The 26445-nt window shown below is 38.4% G+C and overlaps 1 protein-coding gene across 9 annotated transcripts in view; it reads right to left on the bottom strand.

Annotated features, from left to right (window-relative positions):
* The window catches only part of OTUD7A (OTU deubiquitinase 7A), a 159795-nt gene that overhangs the window by 41137 nt on the left and 92213 nt on the right, over positions 1–26445 (bottom strand). For 8 of the 9 annotated variants that reach the window (XM_068696339.1, XM_068696340.1, XM_068696343.1 and 5 more), the window contains 3 exons: positions 20546–20682; positions 8911–9070; positions 4873–5027 (listed from right to left, as the gene is read on the bottom strand). In XM_068696339.1, coding sequence (XP_068552440.1) covers positions 4873–5023 — 151 coding nt within the window. In that variant the 5' untranslated portion in view covers positions 5024–5027; positions 8911–9070; positions 20546–20682. Of the gene's footprint in view, positions 1–4872; positions 5028–8910; positions 9071–20545; positions 20683–22141; positions 22161–26445 lie in introns of those variants that run through there. The other variant, XM_068696345.1, reaches the window with a different exon arrangement.

Genomic DNA, 26445 nt, shown 5'->3' with positions numbered 1-26445 from the left:
ATTTTAACATACTTCCTCCTATGCCTTTTCCCTTATCCCTTAAAGAGTCCTCCACATTATCAAGAGATCGTTGCCGTGCACCTGCTGCTTCTGGAAGCTAACAATATGATAACTGATTTATTTGTGATCTTCAAGTTCCTCCACACCTACACAGAAGGTCTGTCAAAATACAGAAGGTCAGCATTAGAGTTTTAGATCAGACAGCCATGAAAACTTCTCCAATTATTTTTGTTTTCATACATGTAGCAGCAAAAGGCAAGTGCATGCTCCCGGCACAGTGGAAGTAAAAGATCATTGATTTTTTTTCTTTTCAACTCAAATCAGAAAGGCAAACAGGAAGTATGATACATTTTTTTCCACAGACTTTTTATGTTTTTAAAAATCCGTTCTTATATCTAAGGTAAATCGCCTCATAGATCATCCCTATGCTGCAGCAGACACATTAAGAGAAAAAGGTGGCTATTGAAGTCAGTAGTGAGCATCATTATTCTCACAGAATGCAACTACTAGTGCTTAAGCAGAATCATTTACGCTGATGTACATCAGTGCACGAGGAGCATACCTCTGAATGAAGTTACAGGCTCAGTACATGCTTTCGGTGATCAAGCACTAAGCACTGAAAAATACAGTGGCGGAAAGGCAAGTTAGTACCAAAACCAGAGACCTGAAATTGTGGCATTGGTGACCGGTAGAACCAAACAGCAACAGAGGCAGAGTTCCCAAGTGCTGAAGATTGAGGGGACAGATTACTAACTAATCTAATGAAGACAGTGTAGGTCTTAATTACACAGAACATTTTCAGGCAGGTTGGCTGAATAAATCAGTTTTTGTTTGTGACATCCCCCCCAACTCCTATAGTCTTTGAAAGAATAGAGACAAAACCTCAGGTCCCTAGGAGATGTTTTTGATACAGAGTGATCTGCTTCAAGCCTGAGTCCTGAACTATCTCAATGTCTAATATCAGATCCAGTTTCCACGTCCTCAGAGTCAAATGCTACTCAGAGAGCCAAGCAACTGTCACAGTCATTCTACCTACTCCGTAATTTGCTGACATATGTGGTGCTCATATATTCTCCTCAAGCCACAGTTATTTATTATCTGGTACAGTCAGCAAATATTTTTAGGTGTCCTTCTATTTCCATAGGGATACATTAATTATCCTTTACTTGTCTCTTAATTGTTAACACAAAAACATCAGGATTAATGATGTCTTGGAAATGCCATGAATTTGAAGACACTTATCTGTAGATGGCCAGGCTCTCAAAAGTTATTTCCCATTGGGTGTTTACTTCAAAGTCTCTATAAGACTAGAGAAGAAGGTACAAATTGCTGTCAAGCAAGCATCCCCCCCCCGGAGTCCTAAACAACAAGGAGGAATACTGCAAAGTCTTGTAATCATAACCAAGCTGACAGAACAGTGCTTCCGATTTTAGTAACTCAGCCATAATAGTAGCCAAGAGTTTTACCAGTGTTGATAAAAAGCTGTTCTTGTAACTGAAAAGAATGATGAAAGTAACCTGGTCCAGAAAACACACTGAAAACACCTTCTCTTGTTGCAAGCCTTACCCTCTGAAAAGAATGGCAGCAATGCAGATCTGCAGTGCTTGATGTAAAAGTTCCTGAGGCATAAGGACAACTAGTTAATGCAAACCTGGGAAAGTCTCAGAAAGTATTTGCCAGTCCAGTTTCCTTATTTTTAACCAGTACACTGTGAGATTCCTACAGATTTTTGGTTTGCAGGTGATAGCCACGTCTAATGACCTTTTACTGATCCCTTTCTGCAGAATTCACCTGTTTGCAAGAAAGTTTTAGAAAACCAAAGTGTTTTGGAATAGTCAAGCTACAGCATTTACAAATGAATCAAGTCATAAACTTTGCCACTGTTACATTGAACTTGGAAAAAGGCCTTATTGTTTTCAATATTTATACACAATTGAATTTAAAAAAACACTGAATTAATAACAACATATAGCTCTGTGACCTATTAGAGTTTCTTAGGCAGAACTATGAAAAACAAACCCATTTTTTAATTTTAATGCGGCTTTTTTAAAGCTATTTTCAGATGCACATGGCAAAGTTCTCGTACTTTGATTTTTTGTCTGTGAAATGAGAACTCCATAAAAGTTAAGCAAGTACACAGAATTCTAGAATTGCTAACTTTAGAATGTCATGGTGGGCACAGACTGACCACAAGCTTCCCGTGCAATCCCAAGGCAAACTTAGCCAAAGATACAAACAGCAGCATATGTAATGTAATTGCAAAAAGGCAAACTTTGCTCTCTATGTAACACTAGGAAGGTATATACCCACAAAGCCAAAGCATTTTTTTCTACATTGCTTTGCATGACAGAGAAAATACAGAAACAGAAAGTGAGACTTGGAAATCCATGTTTAGCTTATCAAAATTAGATAGAAAATAAAGTTAATTACACCTTTATTATTGTTTTATGATACTAATAGCTGGCAAAAAGAGATAGACACAAATTAGAACCAAGTCAAAGTTTATAAAAGTATGGAAGGATTGAAAATATCTTTTTCATCTCTCTAAATCTTCATTTCAAATTAAGAATAGACACTTCATGGAGAGTGTGTCAAATACAACAAGCAGAATGTTTTGGTCAGACAACAAACTGTGCTCAACGCAAAGCTCAACAGAAATAAACTGCAGGGATCATACCAGATTGTCTACACAATAATGGAATTCAAAAAAAATTTCCACAAAAGTCAAAGAAAGGAAATGTTATTAGAAATGGCTCTGAAAAAGAAGTGAACCTTCCATAAGAAGCACAATTTGAACATTCAGCCTGAGCACGTAGTAAGAAGAGAATTTGTGAGCAGATCAGGAAGAGGGAAGGGCTATGCGGTCCTACTAAAACTTGTGATTATATGGAAATGAAGGTCTATACAAATCATCTTTTTTCACTTAAAGTTCTCTATTACGGATGTCTGAGGAATGCGAATTACAGGCAAATCTTGAAACTTCTCAAAAATGTGTACACCTGTTTTCAAATTCTTAATTGAAGTTAGTTTTCTGACATCATAATTCCAAGACCAGGCGTAGGACATTTGCAATAGCTTTGTGCACCATCACAAGTGAGGTTGCCATTCTGAATATTTTTCATCTTTACGAAGCTATTTCATGGCTTTCAGCACTGCTCAGAGAGTCCATAGCACAGAGAACACAGGTGTGCATTTCAGAGCTCTGGAAGGAAGGTCTACAACATTGCCTGGACATGACTTTGAAGTCCTCCTGACCCCAGATCAGATGCAACCTAACAGCTCAATGAGCACTCCACAAACTGAGCTACACAAGGCTGTGACATTATCTGCATTTTATCTGGGGAAAATATATGATTCTAGCAAAATATATGATTCAGTGATTCTAATGATATCATAGTAGCCACAGTACAGCAGCATGCCAGGAAGAGGCTGTTAACTCCACACTGCAACACCTGCACACCAGGACAGCTACTTGGGCCAGTAACAGTGGTGTCAGCATGGCAGTCTCTTGTGTGTCCTTTTTAGACAAGTGAGAAACCACTGGATAAATTATTGACCCACAGAATGAGACATAGCCAGCGTTAACAGCTGTTACACCAAATGCATCCATAACTACATGTGAGAAAATGTTCCTGTGAGCACATTCTTGTCCAGAACTAGCAGCAAAGCATTTTACCTTGATATATTCCTGTGTAGGAGGAAATAATTGGCACTAAATACATACGCCTATTAGCCTGTTCAGAAAATTAAATTGCTCATTCGCTATTTCTTTGTTAATATGCATGGTGTGAATTTATTAATCTCCACAAATTGAAAGTACAACACAGAAAAATACAACTATGTATTTATTTGGACTCATTATCCTTTATAGCAAGGAAAAGAAGTAACACTACTGAATCGCCTCTAATACATAGAAATGCTTTTCAAATTTTGGCAATTTTCTATCAGCCCAATAACTGACAATGTGTCATGATACTGCTGAGAAAAACTTCATGGTGTTCCCCACAAAGAACTTCTAGAATAAATACTATAAAGTGAAACTGCTTTTGCAAAAAGTAAATATATACCCCAATGTTTACCCCCAAAGTCTGCTGTGGTTGTTCAGTAATTACTTTGATTTAGCATAAAATTTCTTGAAATATACTAAGTTAAAAATCTTTCAGAGAAAAAGTCCAATGTGCATCTACCTAGCCCACAGAACTGCATGACACAGATACCACCAAGTCATTTCTAACTTCCCATCCTCACAATTTTAGCTAGCTCACATCAAAAGAAATGGAAAAAAAAGAAAAAAATCATTTAAAAATGCCTCCAAAATCAAAGATATTTTTCCACATTTAGAATTATAAACTTATACCAACTACAATAACATTACTAAGAACACTCAGTTATTTTTCTGATACAGCTTCTTAGATGTTTTCCAACCTAGCCATTTGACTCCCACTCCAGTTCCAAACAGGCATGCATATTAATCTGGGCCCCAAAAACACTTCTGGTTCCTCTCTCACTCTACACTAAGACCATCTCAGACTCAACTTGGCTGCTTTGCCCAGTGAGCCAAAACATTTACTGTACTTTTAGGTAGCTGGAAATGACAAAATTAAGCTACAGCCGCATTCCCTGGGTAGGATGTCTTCATTTAACACATTACTGTTAATATTTTTAAATAACACAAAGAATTTATTTTGTTAAGGCTTTTGCTGAAAACGCCCACTCTGATAAAATCTATAGTCAACTTATTAGGAGAGTTGGCTTAACTAACCAAAATACTAAGAAACGTCTGTTTCTAGAGGCTCGAGTTCTCTTTTTATTACTGGTTCTTGCTTTAAGAAGGCTGTGAAGATAGGAAATATTTGTGTCCTGAAAGCTTACCTTCCAGTAAGTCTCTTGCCAGACCCGGTTCTGCCCCTGTGGACCGAACAAAGTCTGACAGGACTGCATCCATATCAAGAGTCATGTGATCATCCAGGGATGCTGCCAGGCACGCAGCAGCAGCAGGACTCGCCGGTTGGCTAGAAGGCATCCATCTGCCATGGAGAAAAAGAAACAGAATTTGGGAATATATGCCAAATTGATGTAAATGACATTTTTCTTCTTTGCACCAAACAAAACTAATAAAAATGCTAAAACATTCAAGTTACTACATTAAAATAAACAGTATTTGTCATTCATCTCTGCCTTAGCATAGGAGCTGTTGATCACTTGCACTGTCTGCATGTTCTTCTGTTTCTGAACATTTCATATTTTTATTTTTTTTTATGTGCAGCTCCTAAGTAATTCTGCAACTCAAAGACTCCAATCCGGCAAAGCATAGGCATGGTTCACTCAAAACACAGAGATCATATTATTGCCTGTAAGGACAGAACTGTTCATACACTGAAGTTCAGCAAGCATTTAAATGTTTGACTAGAGCTCTTTTTTGCCTTACTTACTAACATACATACAACAGAGTTCATTATCAGTTCTTTTATTTGTCTCGTCAATACCACTTCCATAATGTATAGTTTCCCCATTGCACTGTGTCTGGCTTGGATGCAGTTAATTTTCTTTACTAACTTCCAAATTTGTGACTAACGTGGTGCCGATAGCACAGCAGTGTTCCGGGCATTGCTGAACGGCTCTTACACAGCATCACAGCCGTCTCTGTTTCCCACCCTGCCCACCCAGAGGCTGGGGGTATGCAGCCAGGACAGATGCCCCCAGCTGACCAGAGGGATATTCCATACCCCATAAATGTCATGCTCAGTGATAAAAGTGGAGGAGACTCTTTCCAAAGTAGCTGTTGCTTGGAGACTGGCTAGGCATCGGTCTGCTCGTGGGAGGCTTCGAGTGACAGTCTTTCCATTACTTGCTTTCCCCCCACCTCCTCTTTCCTTCATTTTAATTAAATTGCCTTTATCTTGATCCATGACTTCTTCCTCACTTTTGCTCTTCCAATTTTCTCCCCCATCCTGCTGTGGGGTTAGGGACTGAGCAGCTGGTGGGTGCTCTGTTGCTGGCCAGGCTTAACAAACTCCAGGGCTTCTTAATGACTGCTTCCTGCTTCTCCTCTTTGCTGCGTTCTTTTCCTTACCTAGGAGACTTATAATAAAAGCAATGGCCTCGAGTCTAATCTGGTATTTGCCCCTTGTATTGCTGCCATCCCAGTACTCAGGGAACCATCTCACGGAGACAACTAACAATTACACCTTTCTGCTCTTCTCCACGAGCCATTCTGTGGGGAATCTGCAAATGGATGGCAACTCCCCCTTCTCCTCCAGGGTTTCCTGCCTTGTTGCGATGGCCCTCCAGTTTCTCAGACTTCTCTCTGTAACCAGAATGCTCATACTATGCAGAAACGTTACAGCTGTCATCCAGGTGAGGGAATTACCACTTGGCTGCTCTGACACTGGGATACCGAGGCCCAATCATGAATGACAGGGCCATTAGCAGCCAGCATCCTATCTAAGGGCTGGGGAATCAGCAGCGGGACCAGAAAAGGGACAACAATCCTCAGTCTCTGCAGACAGCTCCTGATGAGTGTGAAGGCAAAGTCTCCTCTCAAGGAAGACCTTGCCAACTAGCAAGTCAAGTGGACCACAGCAGAGGAAGGTATCCAGCACCTGAGGCAACTGTCAGCGCTGGAGGTGCTTTACAGCAACTGGGGCAACAACCAGTCCTCCAAGAATCCATAGGAAGCCAGTGTCACAGAAGTTTGTATGGAACACGCTGACACCATCGGCCAGTTCCTAGTGCAGACACCGAGGTTCCACCTTGGTGCACGAGGCTGGCCTGCCAGTGCCAGTCAAACAGAAAGTATTCCTCCCTGAACCTGTGTGCCTGCACATACCCACAGCCACAAGGCAGAGATTTTAGAGCACCACCCAAAGAGGTGACTCATGCTGAAGAGGACTCACTGTACAATAAGTTGTCAGAAAAAAAGAAACAATATGCTCATAACCAATGGATCCTGTTGTATTGTGAGAAACCACACAGACTAAGCTGAAGCGTTTAGTTAGTGCTTAGCTGCTGGCTGGGTCAACCCACCACACCCACTTTGTACTTTTGGATAAGGAATTCACTTTTTCTCCTGTTTCTTCCGAAATAATGCTCTCTTTCTCACATGGCATCAGAAAACAACATTTTTCAGCTTCTGCAGCAGCTTTCATTTCAGAGCACTTCTTAAAAACCTCTCTTAGAAAGCGCAGCAGCAGCACCTTTTCCATATAATATAATGACAACCACAGTAAGAGAAAGCTGCTCCTAATCCAATGGCTATGCTCCTGTTCACCAGTGCAAGTCAAATGGTTCTGCCCAGACTGACAGATCGAAGCCCTCTCCAAAGGTACTATGAGACTGAGCTCCTGTCACTTTCTGGGAAAAACAACAGTGTGACTTTTTGCAGAATTCCTGAATCATCATAATCAACTCTGCACCAGGCTAAGACCCAGCCTGTACAAACCATGACCTGTCAGTACCTTTCCACTTTTGCGCTGGATTCCCCCTGGCCCTAGTAAATCTCAGCAAGACCCCCACAAAATAACTGTTTTGGAATATGCTGTACATTGCTTTTTAAAAAGAAAAGCTTAAGTGTACATGTATAAAGGTGCCAAGTACAAACTATTTGATTGTCATACAGAGTCAATCACAGGTAAGCAGCCTTCCTCAAGCTAATAAAGCTCACTCAGATAATTTTCAGGCCAACAGTTCTACAGAGCACAGCGAACACCACAGCTGAGGATCAGGTATACATCTAGCCTCCTCTAGTGCAGTATCTCTATAGCTGAATCTTCAATGGAGAAATCATCTCCACAAAGAGAATCTGCAACAAATAAAGCACTATAAACTCTTGGTCCAACAGAGGCCTTGCTAGGAGAGGCAGAAAGGAAAGGCCTGGCAGGATTTCACTCTTCTTTTCCTGATTGATGCAATTAGAGCGCTAGTTAATGCAGTTAGGGTACACAAAGGTCTTTACTGCTTTTACCCAATATTTCTACCAAATGCCAGCCCCGACCCACCCATCTATCCAGGGCTCTCTGAAGTTCTGAAGCAGTTGCAGTGTAATACCAGCTCAATCACAAGCTAAAAAAAAAAAAACATTTTCCTGCTTCCTTGTCCAAGCAACAAGCCCCAAGGCCAAGTGATGCACTGCTTTAGCAGCTTGCTGCAAAAATCAGCACAGCACCAGTGCATCACCGTGCCGGGGGGCTACAGGGGCTCCGTGAGGAGAGAGGGGCTGCCCTGGGCCACACACAGCCAGCTGGAGCCAGCGCAGTAGCGACCCAGGGCTGGGCACAGCCGAGCCCAGCAGCCACACCGTGGTGCCTGTCTGCAAACGCTTTCCATCCAATTAGACGGTTGGTTTTGGAAGGAAGAGGAGAGAGAACGAGGTGATGTTTCTGTAACTTAGTAATTTTGCTTTATTGACAACCAATACTGTAGTTACTGTGCAATTTTCTCCTGTGTTTACAAACAGCCTGGCAGGGGCAATCTTACTTACCAGGGTGCTCAGAACCACCTTCAGACCCATCAGGAAGCAGATAATTTCTTGCCTCAAGTGAAACGTAACACAATGTTGGCATGGGAGGCTTTGTTGCCAAATCCAGGGCTAACAGAAACATCTACCCTATTGGAACTTGTACTTGCTTTTTTTTTTTTTTCCTGAAAAAAGTGAACCTTCTAGGCAATGTTTTCTCCAAATAACAAATAAAAATTAAAGCGGGTGCTTCAAGAGCAGCTGGCACTAGGCTTGCTAGTAAGACAACTGACATTCAAAACCAAGGTATGCTAAAGTTATCTCTGTACTTCTACTCTGCCTGCATTGCTGTGGAAATAGTGCAAAGCAAACAGGATCAAGTTAAATGATACATACTTAGGCAAAAGCATGGGCCTTACTTCCAAGCTTGTTATTCATTACTGGTCAAAGTTTACCTTTAAACATGAATTAGATCTTTTCTGTTGATTCCTCCTCACAGGATTCCTCCTCAGCTGCAACTTTGCCAGGTGCCAAGGGTACAGATGAGCATGGAGGTTTCCTACCAGGAACAGATGATACTGGCGCTTGCTTGTAACACAGCTACAGAGAAATAAACTGTGGGAGAAAAAAAGTAAGCAGTTGATTTCGCAGTTCCCCAGAAGTAATGCAGTCCTTTCCTAGTCTATTTCCTACCATCCATATGAACACGAGGGGATGTACAACTCTGCAGAGAGCATCTCCCTACCAAAGCCGCTCCCCCATCCCGTGCTGTAATGAAACAGCGCAAGGGATCCGCGCATGCACATGCAAAACCAGACTCTGATGTTTAGTTTTGGTGACGTTGCTCAAAAACAGCAAGTAACAGGACTTCTTTAAAGTACATCATATCAGTCCAATAGACCTCAAAGTACTGCAATGAGGGGGATATAGTTGCCATTAGAATACTAACCTAGAGTATCTTACAAACTGACAGGTCAAACACAACTAAGTCCTGTGATTCCTCACTTTGATCAGGGTGACAGCTGGCGTACTAGCCAGTGTCCCAGCTGATGGTTGTTAACTTCTTCAGACAAGTTAATTACCTGACTATAGTCAAACTTAGAGATTGGATCCCTTAGCAATTGTTTCTTTCTGCAAGTACATACCCAGAAAAATATCCTTCCATCTCAGGGGGAAGGGGTCCTCACCATCCTCAGCCACGAGGACTATGAAGTCCAACTAATTCAAGATGTCTAGGATATGGTTATGTTTTTCATTAGCAAATTAGATTATACTGCTGTCAACTCTACCCATTTCACAGCTGACCCTTACATCGGTACCTCTGTATGTTTTATACTTCTACTTCACACTTCTACATTTATGTAATTTATACTTTTATGCTAATTATACCATCGTATCATTACATTGGGGCTGCACTAGGAATAGCAGGGAAGGTGATCCTTTCCCTCTCTTCAGCCCTGGTGAGCGGCATCTGGAGTGCAGTGTCAATTTCTGGCTCCCCAATACAGGAAAGCCATGGACAGACTGTACCAAGTCCAGTGAACCAACTACACATCTGGATCACCATGAGACAAGAGAGGCATTTCTAATAGTTAACAAAGCCAAGGCAGTAACAGAAGGAAGTCTAGAAATACAGAAAAGGCTACTCAAAACACAATGCTGGCACTTGAGCAGAGAGTATTACCTTAGCAGATCAAGGCCAAATTTGGCATCAAAGCTTTGTAGCAACTGAAGCCCTTTCTCTGTTTCGATACAAATGCAGGGCAATAATGCTGCTATTATTCGATATACAGACTCACGCAGAGATCCACTGTACTAAACTGAACCTAACATCTATGCAAAAAGACCATGAGAAATATGATCCAATGAATTTCCTTCCCAACTACAAGATAAATCATAACCAGCATGATGAAAACATATGGATCAAGCTAAAAGAACCTGCTGCAGGTGAATGATATAAAGCATTAGCTAATTTCAGATACCAATCAGAAGTGGGTCAGTAGTATAATGATTATTGATTTAAAATGCACCAGCTGGGCACTCAAGGACAGTCCCTATGTGTGGAGGCCAGACCGCTCATAAACTTTGAAAACTTAAGTGCACATCAGTCTGAAGTCAGTTCATGAGTTGCCTCAGTATCACTTTTATTTCAATATTTTTAACATTAGAATTGAAAAGACATCCCTTTAACAGCTGAAAAGAAGACTGAACTCCACGCATCTATGACATCAACCAGCACGTCAGAATTGCCTCATGGTTACATGCCCCCAGAAGGCAGGCAGTAACCAGGCTGACAGAAGCACATCACTCTTCACCCATCCCAGCAAAGGTCATGTAAACTGCCCACGAAGATCTTTCCTACAGATGAAGCTCCTTCTGGTAACGTATATAGAAAACTGGTTATATCCGTGCATTTACAGCTGATGAGATTGTGTGTAACAAAGCCAGAGACAGCACTTGCTGTTTTATTGAGAAACAACAATAAAAAAATGAAATATGCAAGTACTATGATATAATGATAAATAGCTTTGCACTTCAAAAAAATCTGCCTTGTGTTAGGTGCTAAGGAACCACACCCGATGGAGACCTCCCAAATCCATGACAGTGTTGAGGAACAGTTTCTAGCTGAACACGCCTGTGCACTAACACTGCATGTCTCTAGGCCCTGAGTCCTCCAGCTGTGCTTAGAGCACCTGCACAAAAATATCTATGCTATTTAATTTCCCCTGCTACTCATCAAACCTAAATTAACAGCACAACCCTATTTAATAGTGTTGATTCAGACAGATTTGTCTATAAGATGGAAGGGTGAATGCAGAAACATGTTAATGAATGCTGAAAACTGAGAACTGACCCACTGCTGATTACCTGAGGTGACACTGGCTCATCGGTTTGGGCTACTTAACGATGAAATAGGACATGCAGGGCTATGCTGACTGGAACTGGACTCCTGCACAGTTTCCTGGCAAATTCAAAATTTCAGCACTGCTGAATTAAGTACATAAGAGACAACTAAAATTACTGCTACACGTACAACTGAGGAGCAACCTGCTGTGGAAGCTCATTCCTCGCACATGGGCAACACCTCCCAAAGTCTTTACAACATTATAAACTGGATGCGGTACTACTAAACCCATAAACAGCTCTATTAAAAATCAAATTAATTAAAACGAAGTCTCTAAATGTCAAATACTAGGCCTCCTAACTACAGCAATATTTTGCTGTACAAACTATACATACAAACTGCTCCTCTTTTTTATTTCATTCAGCAGATGTTACCATTTCTAGTCACAATTAGCACAGAGGCAGGTGATCTGGCTGTTACTTGAACTACCACACCATGAAAAAAAACTTTTACAAAAATCCAAACTATGCGCGCTCTGCACTGAAAACAGCCTTCAGAGTTGGGAGGTTCCTCCCTGTATAAATTTGAACTAGCCCTATGTTTATTTTTTTCCCCACTGGGAAGAGCTGTTTTCTTAGCTCTCTGGGATTTAAAGGGGGGAAAAAAAAAGTCATTCAACAATTACTATCTTTGCCAGAAAACTACTATTAGCTGTGAAAAAACATCCAGATGGAATAGATTGCTAAGCAAGAAAAGGAAAGAAATTCCGAGGAAGCAGGCAGGCAGTGACTCAGGGTGAGCTGGGAGCTCAGCACCAGATGGCGACCAGGCTGGCTGTTCTCACCACATGCACCACCTCTCACCTGCAAAAGCACCACATCACCACCTTTGCTGCTGGTGGCTAGTCGAAGCAGCAATGCAACTTACACCTGAAATCCAACACACCCTTGGAGCAGATCTAGCACACTTCCATGTTACACCACCTGTCAACAAGCAGCACTCCTCTCCGAGTATGTATGCACAGAGGCATACATCTATGTTTGCTGTTTTCCTTTCACATGAGCTACATAGGATAAACGAAGAGCACTCCGTACTGAATAGAGATGGAAACTATTTGACCCTCAAAGCACAATGGAGACCTTGGCTTTCTCTCACTTTGTAGCCTAATTTCTTCCCTAAATAATTCCATATTTATACAATGCAAATACGAGAAGTAATGAAGGGGAAACATCTGTTACATACTGTAAGAAAGAGCATTTTGAAAGGCTTTAAAGAAGAGGGACAGGTAAATCCTAAATGTTAAGATGGGTGAATAGGACCTGAAATCAAGTTAATGGAGTCCCATACATATCTGATCTCTTCTTCCCCTTGAAGTACCTGTCTCTTAAAACAGCCACTCTTGGAAGTTCAGCCTTCATCTGAATCTAACTTTGACCTCTTCAAAACCAAAGAGGTTTATACAGGTATACAATATAAAAATACTTTTTTTTTCCAAACAGGTGCAAACAAATAGGGCTAATTAATGAAACAAAATCAAGTATGTTGAAACAAAACCCATGCCTAAGGAATACAAATAGCTCTTGAAACAGAGGCAAAGAAGTGAAAGGAAAGAGTTCAAGAATGGACAAACATTCAGAAAGATAATCACTAAACTGAAACTAAAATCTTCAAAGGGCAAAACAGGCATCTCCAGCAATATGCCTGAACTCAAATCTCTAGGAAGTCAGTGGAAATACACAGACTGCTTTAAGCCCATTCTGTCTGTCCCCATCCCCACCTCCCCCTCCTTTTTTCCACATTTTTATTTCCCTCCAGTGTGATGGAGCTAAATACCCCATTAACATTACTCACTCCTCTCAGCTGGTATGGCAACACGCAGGCTAAGTGCAGACCCCTTGTGTTGAATGTTCATGCTCCTTTGATTTTTGGTAGTTAAGTGAGAAAGACCCCATTAGCGCACAGCTCCAGACTTTGCAAGTAATTTTTCCTGACATGATGTATTTGATGTAGAATGTCATAATTCTACCACCTTGACAACATCACTAAATTGAACCAATGCACCAAATGAAGTCATTTTTATTAGTGAAACATCTAAATTCTTTGAATTAAGGTTTTGCAATTTTTCATTCTTTTCTGCATGTAAAACATATTTACTTACAGTTTCACATGGACTTTTTTTTTTTTTTTCCAGTAAGCCAGAGATATTTATTAGGTTATTACATTTCTAAAGCTGCTCCACTTTTCATTAGGTAACATTTTGCCAAACGTTCATATACGAAATATAAATTATTGAGCAAAAAACTGTAATTAACTGAATCCATTAGAGATTTGTTTAGAAGCAGAACACCAGCTTTAAGAGAGCTGGTATTTAATGTCAAAATACGTCTCTTAAGATTGTCTGGTATGAATAGCATGTGTATGTGAAAATAAATTGTTCAAAGTGTTTTTCAACCAGAGAAAAAGTGATTAACTATAAAGATACAGGACCTGTTTGAAAAATAGAAAGAAAAAAAATCTGCCAAGAGCATCTGAAAGGAATTACACTGATTTATTTATTTGATTTCTTTTTTCAGTAATCAAGACACAATTTTTAAAGTAACGAACAGTGCAGTATGCCTACAGGAACACTGACCACATCCCAAACATGAAACATCTCCCTATCCTTTATGTGGGTTAGCTTCAACACTATTTTACACAGACTGACTTCAATTCAGTAAACTTCTTGTAAGCAGCATAACACTTCAATGAGGCTTTTTTTTTTTCTCCAGTGTTTCCTGAATAGCTGGGGACATTTATCTCTAAGCACACCATGTGTATACAGATATACACATAGGTAGAGGTAAATGTCCCCAGCTATACACATACACATAATATATATGCATATTTTATCTTGATATAGTCAGGTCTGCATCCAAGATGTACTTGGAAAAAAAAAAAAAAAAAGAAAATTATACATACAAGCATGTTTCCATTTGGCAGTATCCAAAATAGAACTAAAAGGTAAAAATGAAAGACAGATGTTGGCAAAGCCTCTTCTGGAACACTGGAAGCAAGTTCAATAACTCAGAAATCACTTCAAACTGAAGCAGATGAAATAAAAGGCTGCAGAGCATCAGAAGTTAAGCATTTCATCTTAGGACAAGTGACCCAAAGAGCCTGGCTTGCAGATCCTAAGAAAACACAGTAGAGAACTGGGTAACTATTCCTCATAAATGCATCAAAACACAGGAAAATACAGTCCAGAAATAAAGCAGGACCCCCAGTGACAGAAGTACTGGGAAGAAAATAAAGAATTATTTTGTAAAAATAGGGCTACAGAAGTGCACATAAAGTACAACGTAACATTCTGCAGTAATATGAAACCAGTCTGAAGGACTGGGCAGTTTTTTGCAAGCAATCGTGTGGCCTATTTTTTTTTTTTTTTGACATTTCGGAATAAACTAAGTTTCTAGGTAACCCTTTTAGGGGTTATTCTCAGAGGACCATGGATTAAGATGGTCCACATTCCAACATTAAAACAATTTCCAAATGAGAAAAGCCTGTATTGAACCTTTTCCCTTGCTCTGGATAACTTCCACCTGAAAAATTATATAAGCAAGTTGCACCCATGTAGGAATTCGCTTACTTCTGCAATAGGTTACATACATATGGAACAGATATAGGTGTGTATATACAAAGAGAATATAAGATTACGAGTGCAATTCTTCCTGAAAGAATTTACACTGGTGCAAAACAATACCTTAAATTTACAGCAGTGTTTTATATGCCCTTGTCAAAGGTGGCAATGATTACACATGAAGAACCGGTATAAGAAAAAAGTCTTTTCCCTAGTTTCTCTTTTTCTAACTAGCAAATGTGTAGCTTGTATTAAAATATGGACTATACTGTAAATGTTTGTCTTCTATGTTTAAAATAGAGTATGTAATACAACATATCAATAAAAAGATGTGCGATCACTTGAACAACTTCAACTTAGTTGACAGGATGTTTTTTTCACTCTGTGAAAATTTTATTGTCCCTTTAAAAAAAAAAACAAACAAGCATGACTCTAGTAAAATATGCAAACACTACCTGTATGAATTCAGACATCTTAACTATGATGATGGCGATTATATTTATACACATACATGTATATATAGATATCAGTACATAACCACATAGCTAAATTGTAACCCAATTTATTTTTTTGGTATGAAACAAGCATGGTAAACGTATAGAGGTCTCAGAGTTAACAGCTGACATAACAGTAACGTTATTCTCTATGTCTACAATTCTCTACCTTTAAGAGGAACTTAAGGCAAGTCGACCTTATTTTCCAGAATAGGTGTCTTGTTTTCTTCCTTGTCAACAAGGCTTCTATTAATTTCTTATAAGAAATGAAGAATTAATACATTTTCCAGGGATAAGAATAACTGCTCAAATGTTAGACTCTAGAATTTTAATAGAGATATTGGTTCAAGAAACCCATCACTGAAGTAAAACTGCAGAATTCCCCAGGAGCCAAGCAAAGTGCACGCAACAATAAAAACTCAGTTTTATAAAACTGTAACATTATGGTATAAACTAAAAATGTAACTTGAGTCACATTCATCTATACAAATCACTGTAGTAGTGTTTCAATCAACCACAGAACCATGTGCTTTGCCTTTTTTTTTTTATTCCTTCCCCCTTTGGTTAATTAGTATTTGGCACTTTCCTTGGTCTTTTATTCAGGACACTGTTATGAGTAAAACAATCTACTAGAATAATCTCACTATTGAAATGATCACACTAATCCATTTGAAAACTTCTGTTTCTAAAAAAGTTAATGATTTTGAATTAGTCTCACATTTGACAATTGCTCCATTGTTTTTTTCTTGTTTATTTAATCTGGAAGGTTTGAATTTGGCACTGTAAGATCTATATTTGTTTAAACAGTAGTGGATGAATACCTCTGTATGAAAGCCCTTCATAAATTCACAACAGGCCCCTTAGTTCTTCTCTTCTTCATGTATATGTATACTTACGGTTAAATTAATTTTAATGCTTGCAGAAAGAACAAGTTATTTTTCTTGCTCCTTTGAATTCAAATGGGTCAGCAATTTGACAACTACATTTAACAGGAATTTGCTGTTATCTGTGACTTCAAAGGGGTTTTTACCTGTCAGTAAGAATCTAGTATTCAGACTGTCGCAAGCCATGTGTCATTTGCAGATGCATGTGTTACCTAACCAATGCACTAGAGTGATTATCAGTATTGATGTATTATTATTTCTATAAAAATATATCCTTGGATGAATCTACCATACTGATTATGTTAATTCAAAACTCTAACACCACAATACCGATTTCTCAGGAGGAAACTTCAGCAGTATCTACTTTCCCAGGAAAAAAAAATCTTAAGAAGTGTATATTTTTCACATATATTTGTCAAAAAGACTAAGAAGAGTTGTAAGTATAAATACGTAGAATAAAATACACTCAGTCAGGAAGCATGATTTTTTTTTAACCAACTAGAAAACTACCAGAAAGAAGAACTCAACTTCAGAGAAATTCCAAAGCAGAAGCTAGATAATGTGAAGTCGTATAGATTTCCAGCCTGACTAGTGACAGCTGAGCACAACATACTGCAGTTCCCAAAATATAAAAGGAGAAATTATCTGAAATGGTACTTAACAGCATATCTAGCTATATGAAGAAAGGTGTACAAATCTGTGGTTCTTATTTATTTTATTTATTTATGACCATCCAGTAACTGGAAGGAGCAAAATAAGCACATGGAGTTTGGGCAAAATTTGTGTCAAAGAGAAGGTGGCAGAGGAAAACCCTAACATCACAGTCTAATAAAACACACAGAAATGAATTCAGACATGTGAAGTTAGGTAGCTAGTGCTACTCTACATATCACACAGTAACTTCTGGGTTTCATCTGCTGCTCCACTTTTACCTTCACAGAGTCTTCAGTTTTAGCACAGAGATTAAATGCAGCTTTTAAGCTTACATTTAGAACATATCCTAAAAAATTAAATGTGCATGTATTTACATACATACACTTCTCTTTTATTGGAGGTGAAGTAGTTCTAAACTTTGCAGTCTGTTTAGTATGATTGGACCTGTTCTGCTCACTCCAGTGAAAGATGGTGTTCAGGAAATGCCTCTGCACAAACTACTATTTAACTACCATTTAAGCTATTGAATATTTCTCCAAAATGTTCCTGAAGGCCTCTGTACTGAGCTTGGAGGACCAGCTCCTCACCCGTAGACATGGTAGAAGAAACTATACCTGTTACATACATACATACATATATATATATATATATATATATATATATAAACTGTGTGTATAGCTGTCTGCATGTGTATGTTGAAAAACTACTTGTCATTAATATTATGTATATGTTCTTATCATAAGATGCTTCAAGTCACAAAGACCTTCATTCAAATTAGCTGCACCTTACTGCATTCTGCTGTCAGAATGGCAAATCACTCCACTAAGAGACGATGTGTAATTGAATTATAAAGGGGACATATGGTCAACACTTAAATACTATCAGAACCACCCAATTCTGCAAAACCTGTTTAAAACAAAACAAAAACAAACAAACGAAAACAAATAAACAAACAAACAAAAAAAAAACACTTTAAAACATTGCTGGATGGTTGAGATCCTGAGATGTAGCTGCAGTGATGAGTTAAAAGGCATTAGCTGGAATAGCCCAAATGGTAACAACTACCTAACATACAGTAATATGCACTAGACTTGAGAGCAAAGTCAGATCTTTATAAATTAGTTACAAAACGTTGATTCCAAAGACATGTAAGATGACAAGACAGCATTTAGTGACTAAGACAATTATCAGCCAATTTCTTTTTTAAAATACCAGCGTTATAGGAATAAAAGGTGAAGAATGACAAAAAAAAGCTCCAATAAGGCATTACTACTAAAGTTTTGTCTACACAATGCGACACAGGAAAATCAACCCAAATTAATTTAACTGGATTTGTCCAAGTCCATTAAATTCTTTTGCAAACATTTCCATCTGGGAATAAAAATGGGGCCTTAATTTGGTTTGGCTCATCTTGCCTTTGAAGTGGATTAAACTAAATTCACTAGAGGCCACTTTAATAATGAATGGGAGAGTGCACACAGACACTTGGTGGGATTTAAGCTGTCCTCCTTACATTCCTACATTTAGTTGACTTGCATCAATTCTCCTTGGTATCTTGTGTAGATGAGCCCTGAACCGATACATTTGACACAGAAGTGGAAAAATAGACAATGCAGGAAACTGTGCTGAAGAATCCTCAGTCAACACAATGACCCCCCCGTGGGAAGCAGCAAAGTACTATTATCCAAGAGAAGAGAAAGACTGTTCACTTTCAGAAATACTATTTAAAACATCTACTACTCGTTTATTTATTTGAATTCTTTGAAGCTACAGCTACTGATAAAGGACTCCACTAAATCATCATTTGAGAATTATTTAAGAATTAGAGGTTAGGACCTTATGTTTTAGGCTAAGATAAAAGAATGTAGAAAAGAAAGACTGAAAAGATCATGCTGTGCAATGCTCCCACTGAAAAATCATCATTGAAAGATAGAAACACTCAATACATTAAAGTACCAGACTCCCCTTAAATCACGGCCAGTCACTGACAGCAAGGGCCCCGAGAGGTGCTCCATCTGCACCGTGCCGCTGCTGACAGCCTGGCCAAAAGCACAGCACCAGCCCCACGCCAGATGCGCGCGCAGGGGAATTAATGCACCTGCTCAGGCAGTGTTCCTGCCCCTCCGTTCTGCAGGAACACTTTTACAATTTTTTCACAAAGCCTCAGAAGCATTTAGTAACACTATGGTGTTATAAATGATTATATTCTCAGAGAGAAAAACCATCACAGATAAATGTTCATGGAAACAGGTCTAGAACTGAAATAAACCAACAAGCAGGAAACAGAACCTTTCCAGGTAAGGATCCTCCACATCCCTCCATCAGTATTTTTTCAGGATAAAACAACTGCATTGCTGTAATGTTTTTGTATTCATGTAGATAAACAGATAAAGGGCCTGAACATAAGACAGTTACGGCATCTCCCTTACTATACTCACACGTCCTCACGATGTCCTAATTGTATTCTGTTAGAAGGCAGCAGTGCAAGAGATAAATGTAATGCCACTGATAAAAATGGAATGTCACTAAAACAGAGCTCCATTTTAAGTCAAATTCAAGTATCAATTATTCTTTTATATGAGAGTGATAAAGAAGTAGGAAGCACATTGCACTGTTGTAGAAATACAATTTGAGGCCTCTTATTAAATGCACAATTTCATTAAGTAACCTCTTCTACTAGAATGCATCTCTACAGAATATAAGGAATTAGAACACTGTAGATTTTCTCCTCATTTTGATTTTTTTCCGTTATTTTTGCCTTACACATTTTACCTGATGCTGCTACAAAAAAAAAAAAAATACTGTTTTCAAATACTGAATGTATTCCTCTAGATTTCATCCTTCTTTCAGATAAAGAAGGTATGCTGGCCAAAGCTCTAACTGCACCATTTTCTCTAACATATACATACTACATGCTCTGCAAGTACTCTGCATGCATACAATTTACTTCAGTACGTGGGATAAAAAAAAAAAAAAAAAAAAAAAAAAAAAAAAAAAAAAAAGGCAAGATACCCAAATAATCATTATTGGAAATAACATGCAGTTTCTTTAATTTTAGTTTTTATTTTTTAAGTTCACATTGCATTAAAAATGCAACACTTAGGCCTATAGGCACCATGAAATGCAAGCAGCTCAAAAACCAACACAATGAAAAACAGCATAAACACTTGCTGTTTCTTATATTTTGAGTTAAATAGCCCACTATTTCTACATTGTGAATTCTAAAATTGTCATAGCAACGTGAATCTGAGTCTTCATTTACAATGCAGATAATCTTTTCGATTGTGTTATTCATGCATAACCCCATATTGTCTGATTTGCTACATACTGCAGTAAACTTCTACTGGGGCTGCGGGGAGAGGAACAGACTATACAGGTATGACGCACTGGCATGCAGTGGTCAGGAAGTAGCTCAACCTCAACCTCTGCTTTACAGCAAGTTATTTCCTCCAATACTTTCATTTAAGAACAAACAGCTGCTGCTGAAAAGCCAGACTGCTAAGATTAGTTCTCTTGTTATGGCTGCTTGTTCTTGAGCCATAAATAGATACACAGCAGATTAGAGCTACCTTTAAGCAAGTTTTTCATTTGACTTACTTTGAACAGACTTTAAATAAGATTTCCTTGAGGCAAGTGTTGGATGGGTGTTATGCTGCTGGTTTTTGGTGAGGAAAATAATCCATTTTTGCCACAGTAGAAGGTATGAATAAGCAAAATTGTGTCCCCTGAGAAATCTGGAAGAAAAAAAAAAAAGACAAGATATTAATCATTGCATTTATTCTGCACTATTTGAATGATATCTATCACTGTCAAGAACCAACTTTACTTTTGACACCAACAGCCTAATGGATACACTACTATCAATGCAGATAAATTACTGTGTGCAATAGTTTGCATTAAACAGATTGCTTGGACACAACCCCAAAAAAATGAAGAAAAATATGAATTATGAATGTACAAAAATATCCTAATGGCTATGTATAATCCTACATGAAAATGGTAATTCTGACTTAAAAATTCCTCAGTTTATTTTATTAAGATTCAACAAATACAGCTTTGTAACTTTTTTTCCTCTTGTCTGTTGTATTTTTATGCATAGTGATCCAATAAACTGAAAAATGCTCCCCATATTACCACAATTTGATCCGTGAGAAATATATAGAAATGTATACAGCATAGAATTATTAGCTATGAAAAGGATCAGGCTGTAAAGTAACCTCAGCTGCAATTATTTTTATGGGGACAAATTTAACTCATCTTTGTGTATTTGTTTGGTGCCTGCAATAACTTCCACAGGAAGCTGACAAAGAAAACAAGGAAACACAGATTAAGGATGTTACATAAATATTTCAAAAATCAACCGAGGCCAGATAACCATGTTCTTCATTAAGAATGAATGCTTATAATAATTTTCTCATTTTTTCCCTATTTCTGTCTAATATTGGGAAGTAATCACAGCCAAGGGGCTGAAGAAGCTTCCTCCACTCCGCCTCAGTTCTCTAAGACTCACATGTAATCTTTGCCCTAAACTCAAAAGGGACCTAATGATTCAATTCTTCTGAAACAGGACCAAAACACTTCCTACTACCTTCTCTGTAGCTTAGGACCAGCAGCACAGTTCTGAAAATCTTTTCCACTATCATTGTGTTGCACCTGGATGAGCACCTCCACACAAAGACTCAAGTGTGCAGTCCCTTCCATTAGTTTTGTTTCAAGCATGGGATTTGAAGTAGTTTTAGGAGAATACAAAAGCTACATTGCCTTGGTTCTTAGTTCTAGTGAGGCTAGGCTCATTTAGCCTAAATTCTCTATTTAGAACAAGGCTTACCTACAGTTGTATTGCTGCCAGTTCTTTGCAAGGATAGAATTTAGTTCAAGCAACATGTGAAGGATACACAATGCATAATAATAATGAAGCAGTAATATTTAAGAAGTGTGATTGGTAACAGACCATCTGAAGAAAGATCTGTTTAGAGTAAGGATAGTCACCATCACTACTTAGGTCTTTCTTAAATAGAAATGACAAGTTTCAAAGAACTGATTAGTCTAGCTTGTGACCAACAACCACATGCAGCCACAGTTGCAGTGGATAGATAATCAATAAAAAAAGTCCCTGACAGTTTAAATTAATTTGTTTGAAGGACTGCTAGAACTGACAAAGTCATACCAGAGTTAACTTACAGAAGTACCTACAGAAGGTGGATTTGCAGTGCCATCTCTGACAACTAACTGTTTCCAGCAAAGCTTCAGGTTTTCTTCACTCTGGCCATTTCTTCAGCTAAAAACGCTGTTGAGGAACCAGCCTTGACAGGAAGAGGGAATGGAGTCTGCCACTGACAGGTGTCTGGCAGCACGTCTGGGTTAACTTCGGTGCCTCTGGTTTCAGTATGATCTGCTCTAACACTGACTGAAACTTCCAGCTGGTGATTAGTAGCCTCTGGGGATGCTAGCAGTGTTAGTCCAGTTAGTATGAAGAGCATATGAAAGTTCTACACAGCTGTGAAATATTAGTATAGAAATTACTGGAGAACACGTGCTAAATATATATTTTTGAACCTTGTTAGCGACCTCTCACTCACAATGGGAAGAGGTGAAAACTTTCGTCACTGAAGTACCAAAACAGCAAGCTTGGTCACTTCTCATTTTGTCATGTTATTAAAGATGTCTTTTTTATATTATTATTATTTTAAAAAGGCAAAAGAAGTTCTGTACTATCATAATTCTGTTTTCTTTCACATTGTTTCTTCATGTTGCAACTTCTTCAGACTTAGGCCTATACATATTCACAAACTATAAATTACACTCCATTATCAAGCAAAAATCCAGTAACATGGCCATTATGAAACTATCTAGTGTTGAAAATGGCTCTTCATCAACATTTTATGAATACATAAAATGCTCTAAACAGCAAGAAAATCATTTTTTAATTTAGTCATATCAATTTGGTAACATTCTAAGTTTTCTCTCACTGCAAGACAGCTACCTCTGCAGTCATAACAATTGTCAACCTCTGCCTTTTAAATTTTTACTGTAATTCAGACAATTTAAAAAGTAACAATACTCATAATTAACAGGACACTTAGGTTCACCAAGAAAAACTGGAAGCTGATGCATCAAGGAACGTGTTACAAGGAAACACACAAAACAGTAAATAACAACAAAAAAAAGCATTGGCAGCTAACAGATGGTCAAATTTGATTTAAAAAAGGTGCAGCCTAATTTTTTTAGAGCTGGTGAGTATTTCTGAATAACTTCAATGGGATTAGTGGATATTCAGTGTCTCTAAGAAGTAGACCATTAGTTCTAATTGTCATTGTCATCATCACCTATTATTATGTGCTATGAAAAGCAGGACACAGTTGGAGTTAAATATTAGTGTGTGAAACAGGAAATTTAGGAAGCCAGAAAAAAATGGAAATTGCTATTGATTGCAAAATAAGCCTGGAGGTGGGGGAACAAAAACCCTCCACCACACTGAATATTAATGTCTATGGGCAACAGTTAAAGCAAATAAAGGTGCCTGTTTTGTTGCTGTTGTTTTTAACATATGTACCAAGCTCACATATAAAAACAGTGCCTGTAAACTTAAATGAAGAACAGTCTCCCCTGAAAAAAAATAGACTACTAGACAAAAAAGGAGGGGAAAACACAGAAGAATTTGCATTCCCCTTGAGCCTAGTCATCAAACCTGATGACAACGTCACTAAGGAATTAGAACTTGTTCTGCATAGCTTACTGCAAGCTTCAGCACACAAATATCTTTCAGTTCAATCTACTGCAAAATGAATTATTTATATATATATATATTTAAAACTATCTTAAACGTTTGGCTCCTTTTTACATTAAAAAAGCCCTAGAAAATAAACTGGAATAGATCATCATGCCTTAAAAAAAAAAAATCAAATAATTGAAGCTATCCACAGTGACACTCTCTTTCACACATTTTATTATTCTTTAAAGACATGGATCAAAACACGTGCTTAGCTGCTGAGCTGAAACTAAATGCATAGCAAAGCTGACTGGGAGTTGTTGCTGTTTATTTTTAGAAAAAAAGGTATTGTCACTTTGGATGATACGCACTGTCATTTCAATAGAAATTCTTCAAAGAAACACGGCACAAAATTCTTCTTCCCAACTAGCAGGTCTGCTTATTCAGCAGAAAAACAAGGAAGAAAAAGAATTCCATGACTCCTGATTCATAATAAAAAGATGTGGAGGTGGAAAAGGGATGATTTCAAAGATTATCTAATAATTACAGTTACAAGTCAAACAAAGTACAAACAGCTGAGAAGGGGCCAGTGGGGGGGGAAGAGGAAAGCTATTACACGAGGTGGGGAGTTGGTCCCACAATACAGCAGGACTGTTTGTTACAGCAAGTGCTCAAACAGGCAAGACTGTGGATCACATAGAAGAGGAAAAACAACATTTTGCTACAAACCATGCTCTTCCATCACCTTTAAAAAAGCAACTAATTGGGCTGATCAAAATGGTGGCTGAATGAATGACTGCTCAGAGGATGAGAAGCAGAGAAATGGGATAACTCGTTTCTCTGCTTCATTTCGCAAAAACCTGTTTGAAAAAAAAAATATTTTTGTTGTTTATGTCAGTAAACTTTCTACTAAATCAGTCAGTTTGCCAGACAGTGATCATGTGCAGTATTTCCTTATCTGAGTCAGCTGTTCTTTTATTTACAAATGCTTTGGAAAAAAAACTTTTAATTTTCACTCTGCTGAACCAGTCACTTAACTGCAAGTGTTCTCCATTTCACGACAGACAGAACAAGCTAATTTCTTGGAGCTGCAGTCAGTAGAGAGAAAAGCAAAACTATGGGCATTTCATAATGCTTTAAAATGTAAAAGGTACAGGCTGAATTTTATCTGGTTGGTAATAATTTGTTTTTTCAAGCACTAGCATCAAAGGAGAAATGGTACTGTCAGGAAAATAGGGATGTCACTACCATCAACTACTCACATGTTTAAACTTGGATCTGAACTAAGCTCATACCTCCAGTACTTGGCTTTTAGGTAATATTTTTTTTCTAAGTAATGATACAGAGATGTATCTAGTTATATGCAACATAATGCACACCGGGTAATATTTTCTTACATGCAACAGTGATGTTTTCTATGATTAGGAACTCTAAAGACAAGACCCTTCCAATACCATGAACTAAAAATATCACCTTCACAGATTTGATCCAAAAGAGACTGAGCTGCAAAAAAATTCCCTGGCAACTTCCAACAGCCCTGAATCTGACCTGCAATTTATTTTTTTTTTTTTTACACAGCCTATGTGATTGAATAGGCTGCATATACTCACATCTGTTTGATTAAATTAGACTGTCAGTCTCCTAAAGTAAAGCCATAGCCAAAAGGCCCAGAATTAGATAAACAACCTCCAGTAGGGGAGCTGAAAATCTGGCTCTATTTTCTCTGCAATTCAAATGATGGAACGGAAAGCTCTGAGAAGGATGCCCTCAAACAGAATGTCATTCGGAGAATTTCTACTACAATTGCCATTGCTACTTACAGCAAAGCAGTCAACTTTCACATAACACCTTACCTCCTGGAGGCCAGACCCTGTTAGAACATAACCACTGAAAGCTGACCAGGGAAGGCTTCCTGAGCAGCCAGACCTGTTCCAAACCACTTCAAGAATTCACCAAGTGATGGAGTTCCTCACATTTTTCTCTGTCCTTTCTGTGAATACATCTATCCACTAAACACTAATGAGATGAAGACAGATGCATTTGTGCAAGCAACATCTTTGGTAAGGGCTTCACTTTCCATACGGAGATAAAAAAATTAAGATTCTTAGTCAAGAAACCTGACTGAGGAAAGCCCCTGAACTACTAGAATAATAAAACACTTGGCCTTCCTGTCATGGAAAATTAGTAGTAAAGTAATGTTCATAATGAAAGGATAGCAAGTAGGTCAATAGACTTTCACCCTGCCTTGGCTGAACACAGAGAAAACACAGAGCATGTGTTGCTCTGGAGAGTGCTAATGGGGAGAGCAGCTAGGAACTGCAGTCGCTCTTCTTTTCCTCCTCTATCTGTATTTCAAACAGTCTGAAAAAACAGCACAAAACAAATGAAATTTGGGTTTTAGTTTTTACAGCACTTTTGGTCCCACCTCTAGGCTTCTCAGCTTTCTCCTAGTCATGACTAGCCGACGTGTATCAAACAGCACAACGTGAATTATTTGCTCTGAAGAGAGACAGTGAAGAGAAAGACCTAGCTTCAAACATCACTTGCAAATTGCTGCTTCTGTGAAGAAATAACGGCCAGTATTCTTGCAAAAGGACACTTAAAAAAAAACACTTGTTGATTGTGGAAGCTGAAACTCAAGTTCATTCTGAAAGCACCCCAGAAGCTGCAGTAACAGGCACAAGTGTGATAGCACGAAGTCAGTGACCTTCCGGGTTTACAAACAGCTCTAACTTTTCTGAGAAACACGAACCAGTTCTTAACACTGCAGGTGAGGATCTCTTAAGTT

This window comes from Anas acuta, chromosome 12 (assembly GCF_963932015.1).
Source record: "Anas acuta chromosome 12, bAnaAcu1.1, whole genome shotgun sequence".
Classification (NCBI taxonomy): domain Eukaryota; kingdom Metazoa; phylum Chordata; class Aves; order Anseriformes; family Anatidae; genus Anas; species Anas acuta.
The sequence above is the reverse complement of the archived record's forward strand: the minus strand, read 5'-3'. Positions and strand labels throughout refer to the sequence as shown.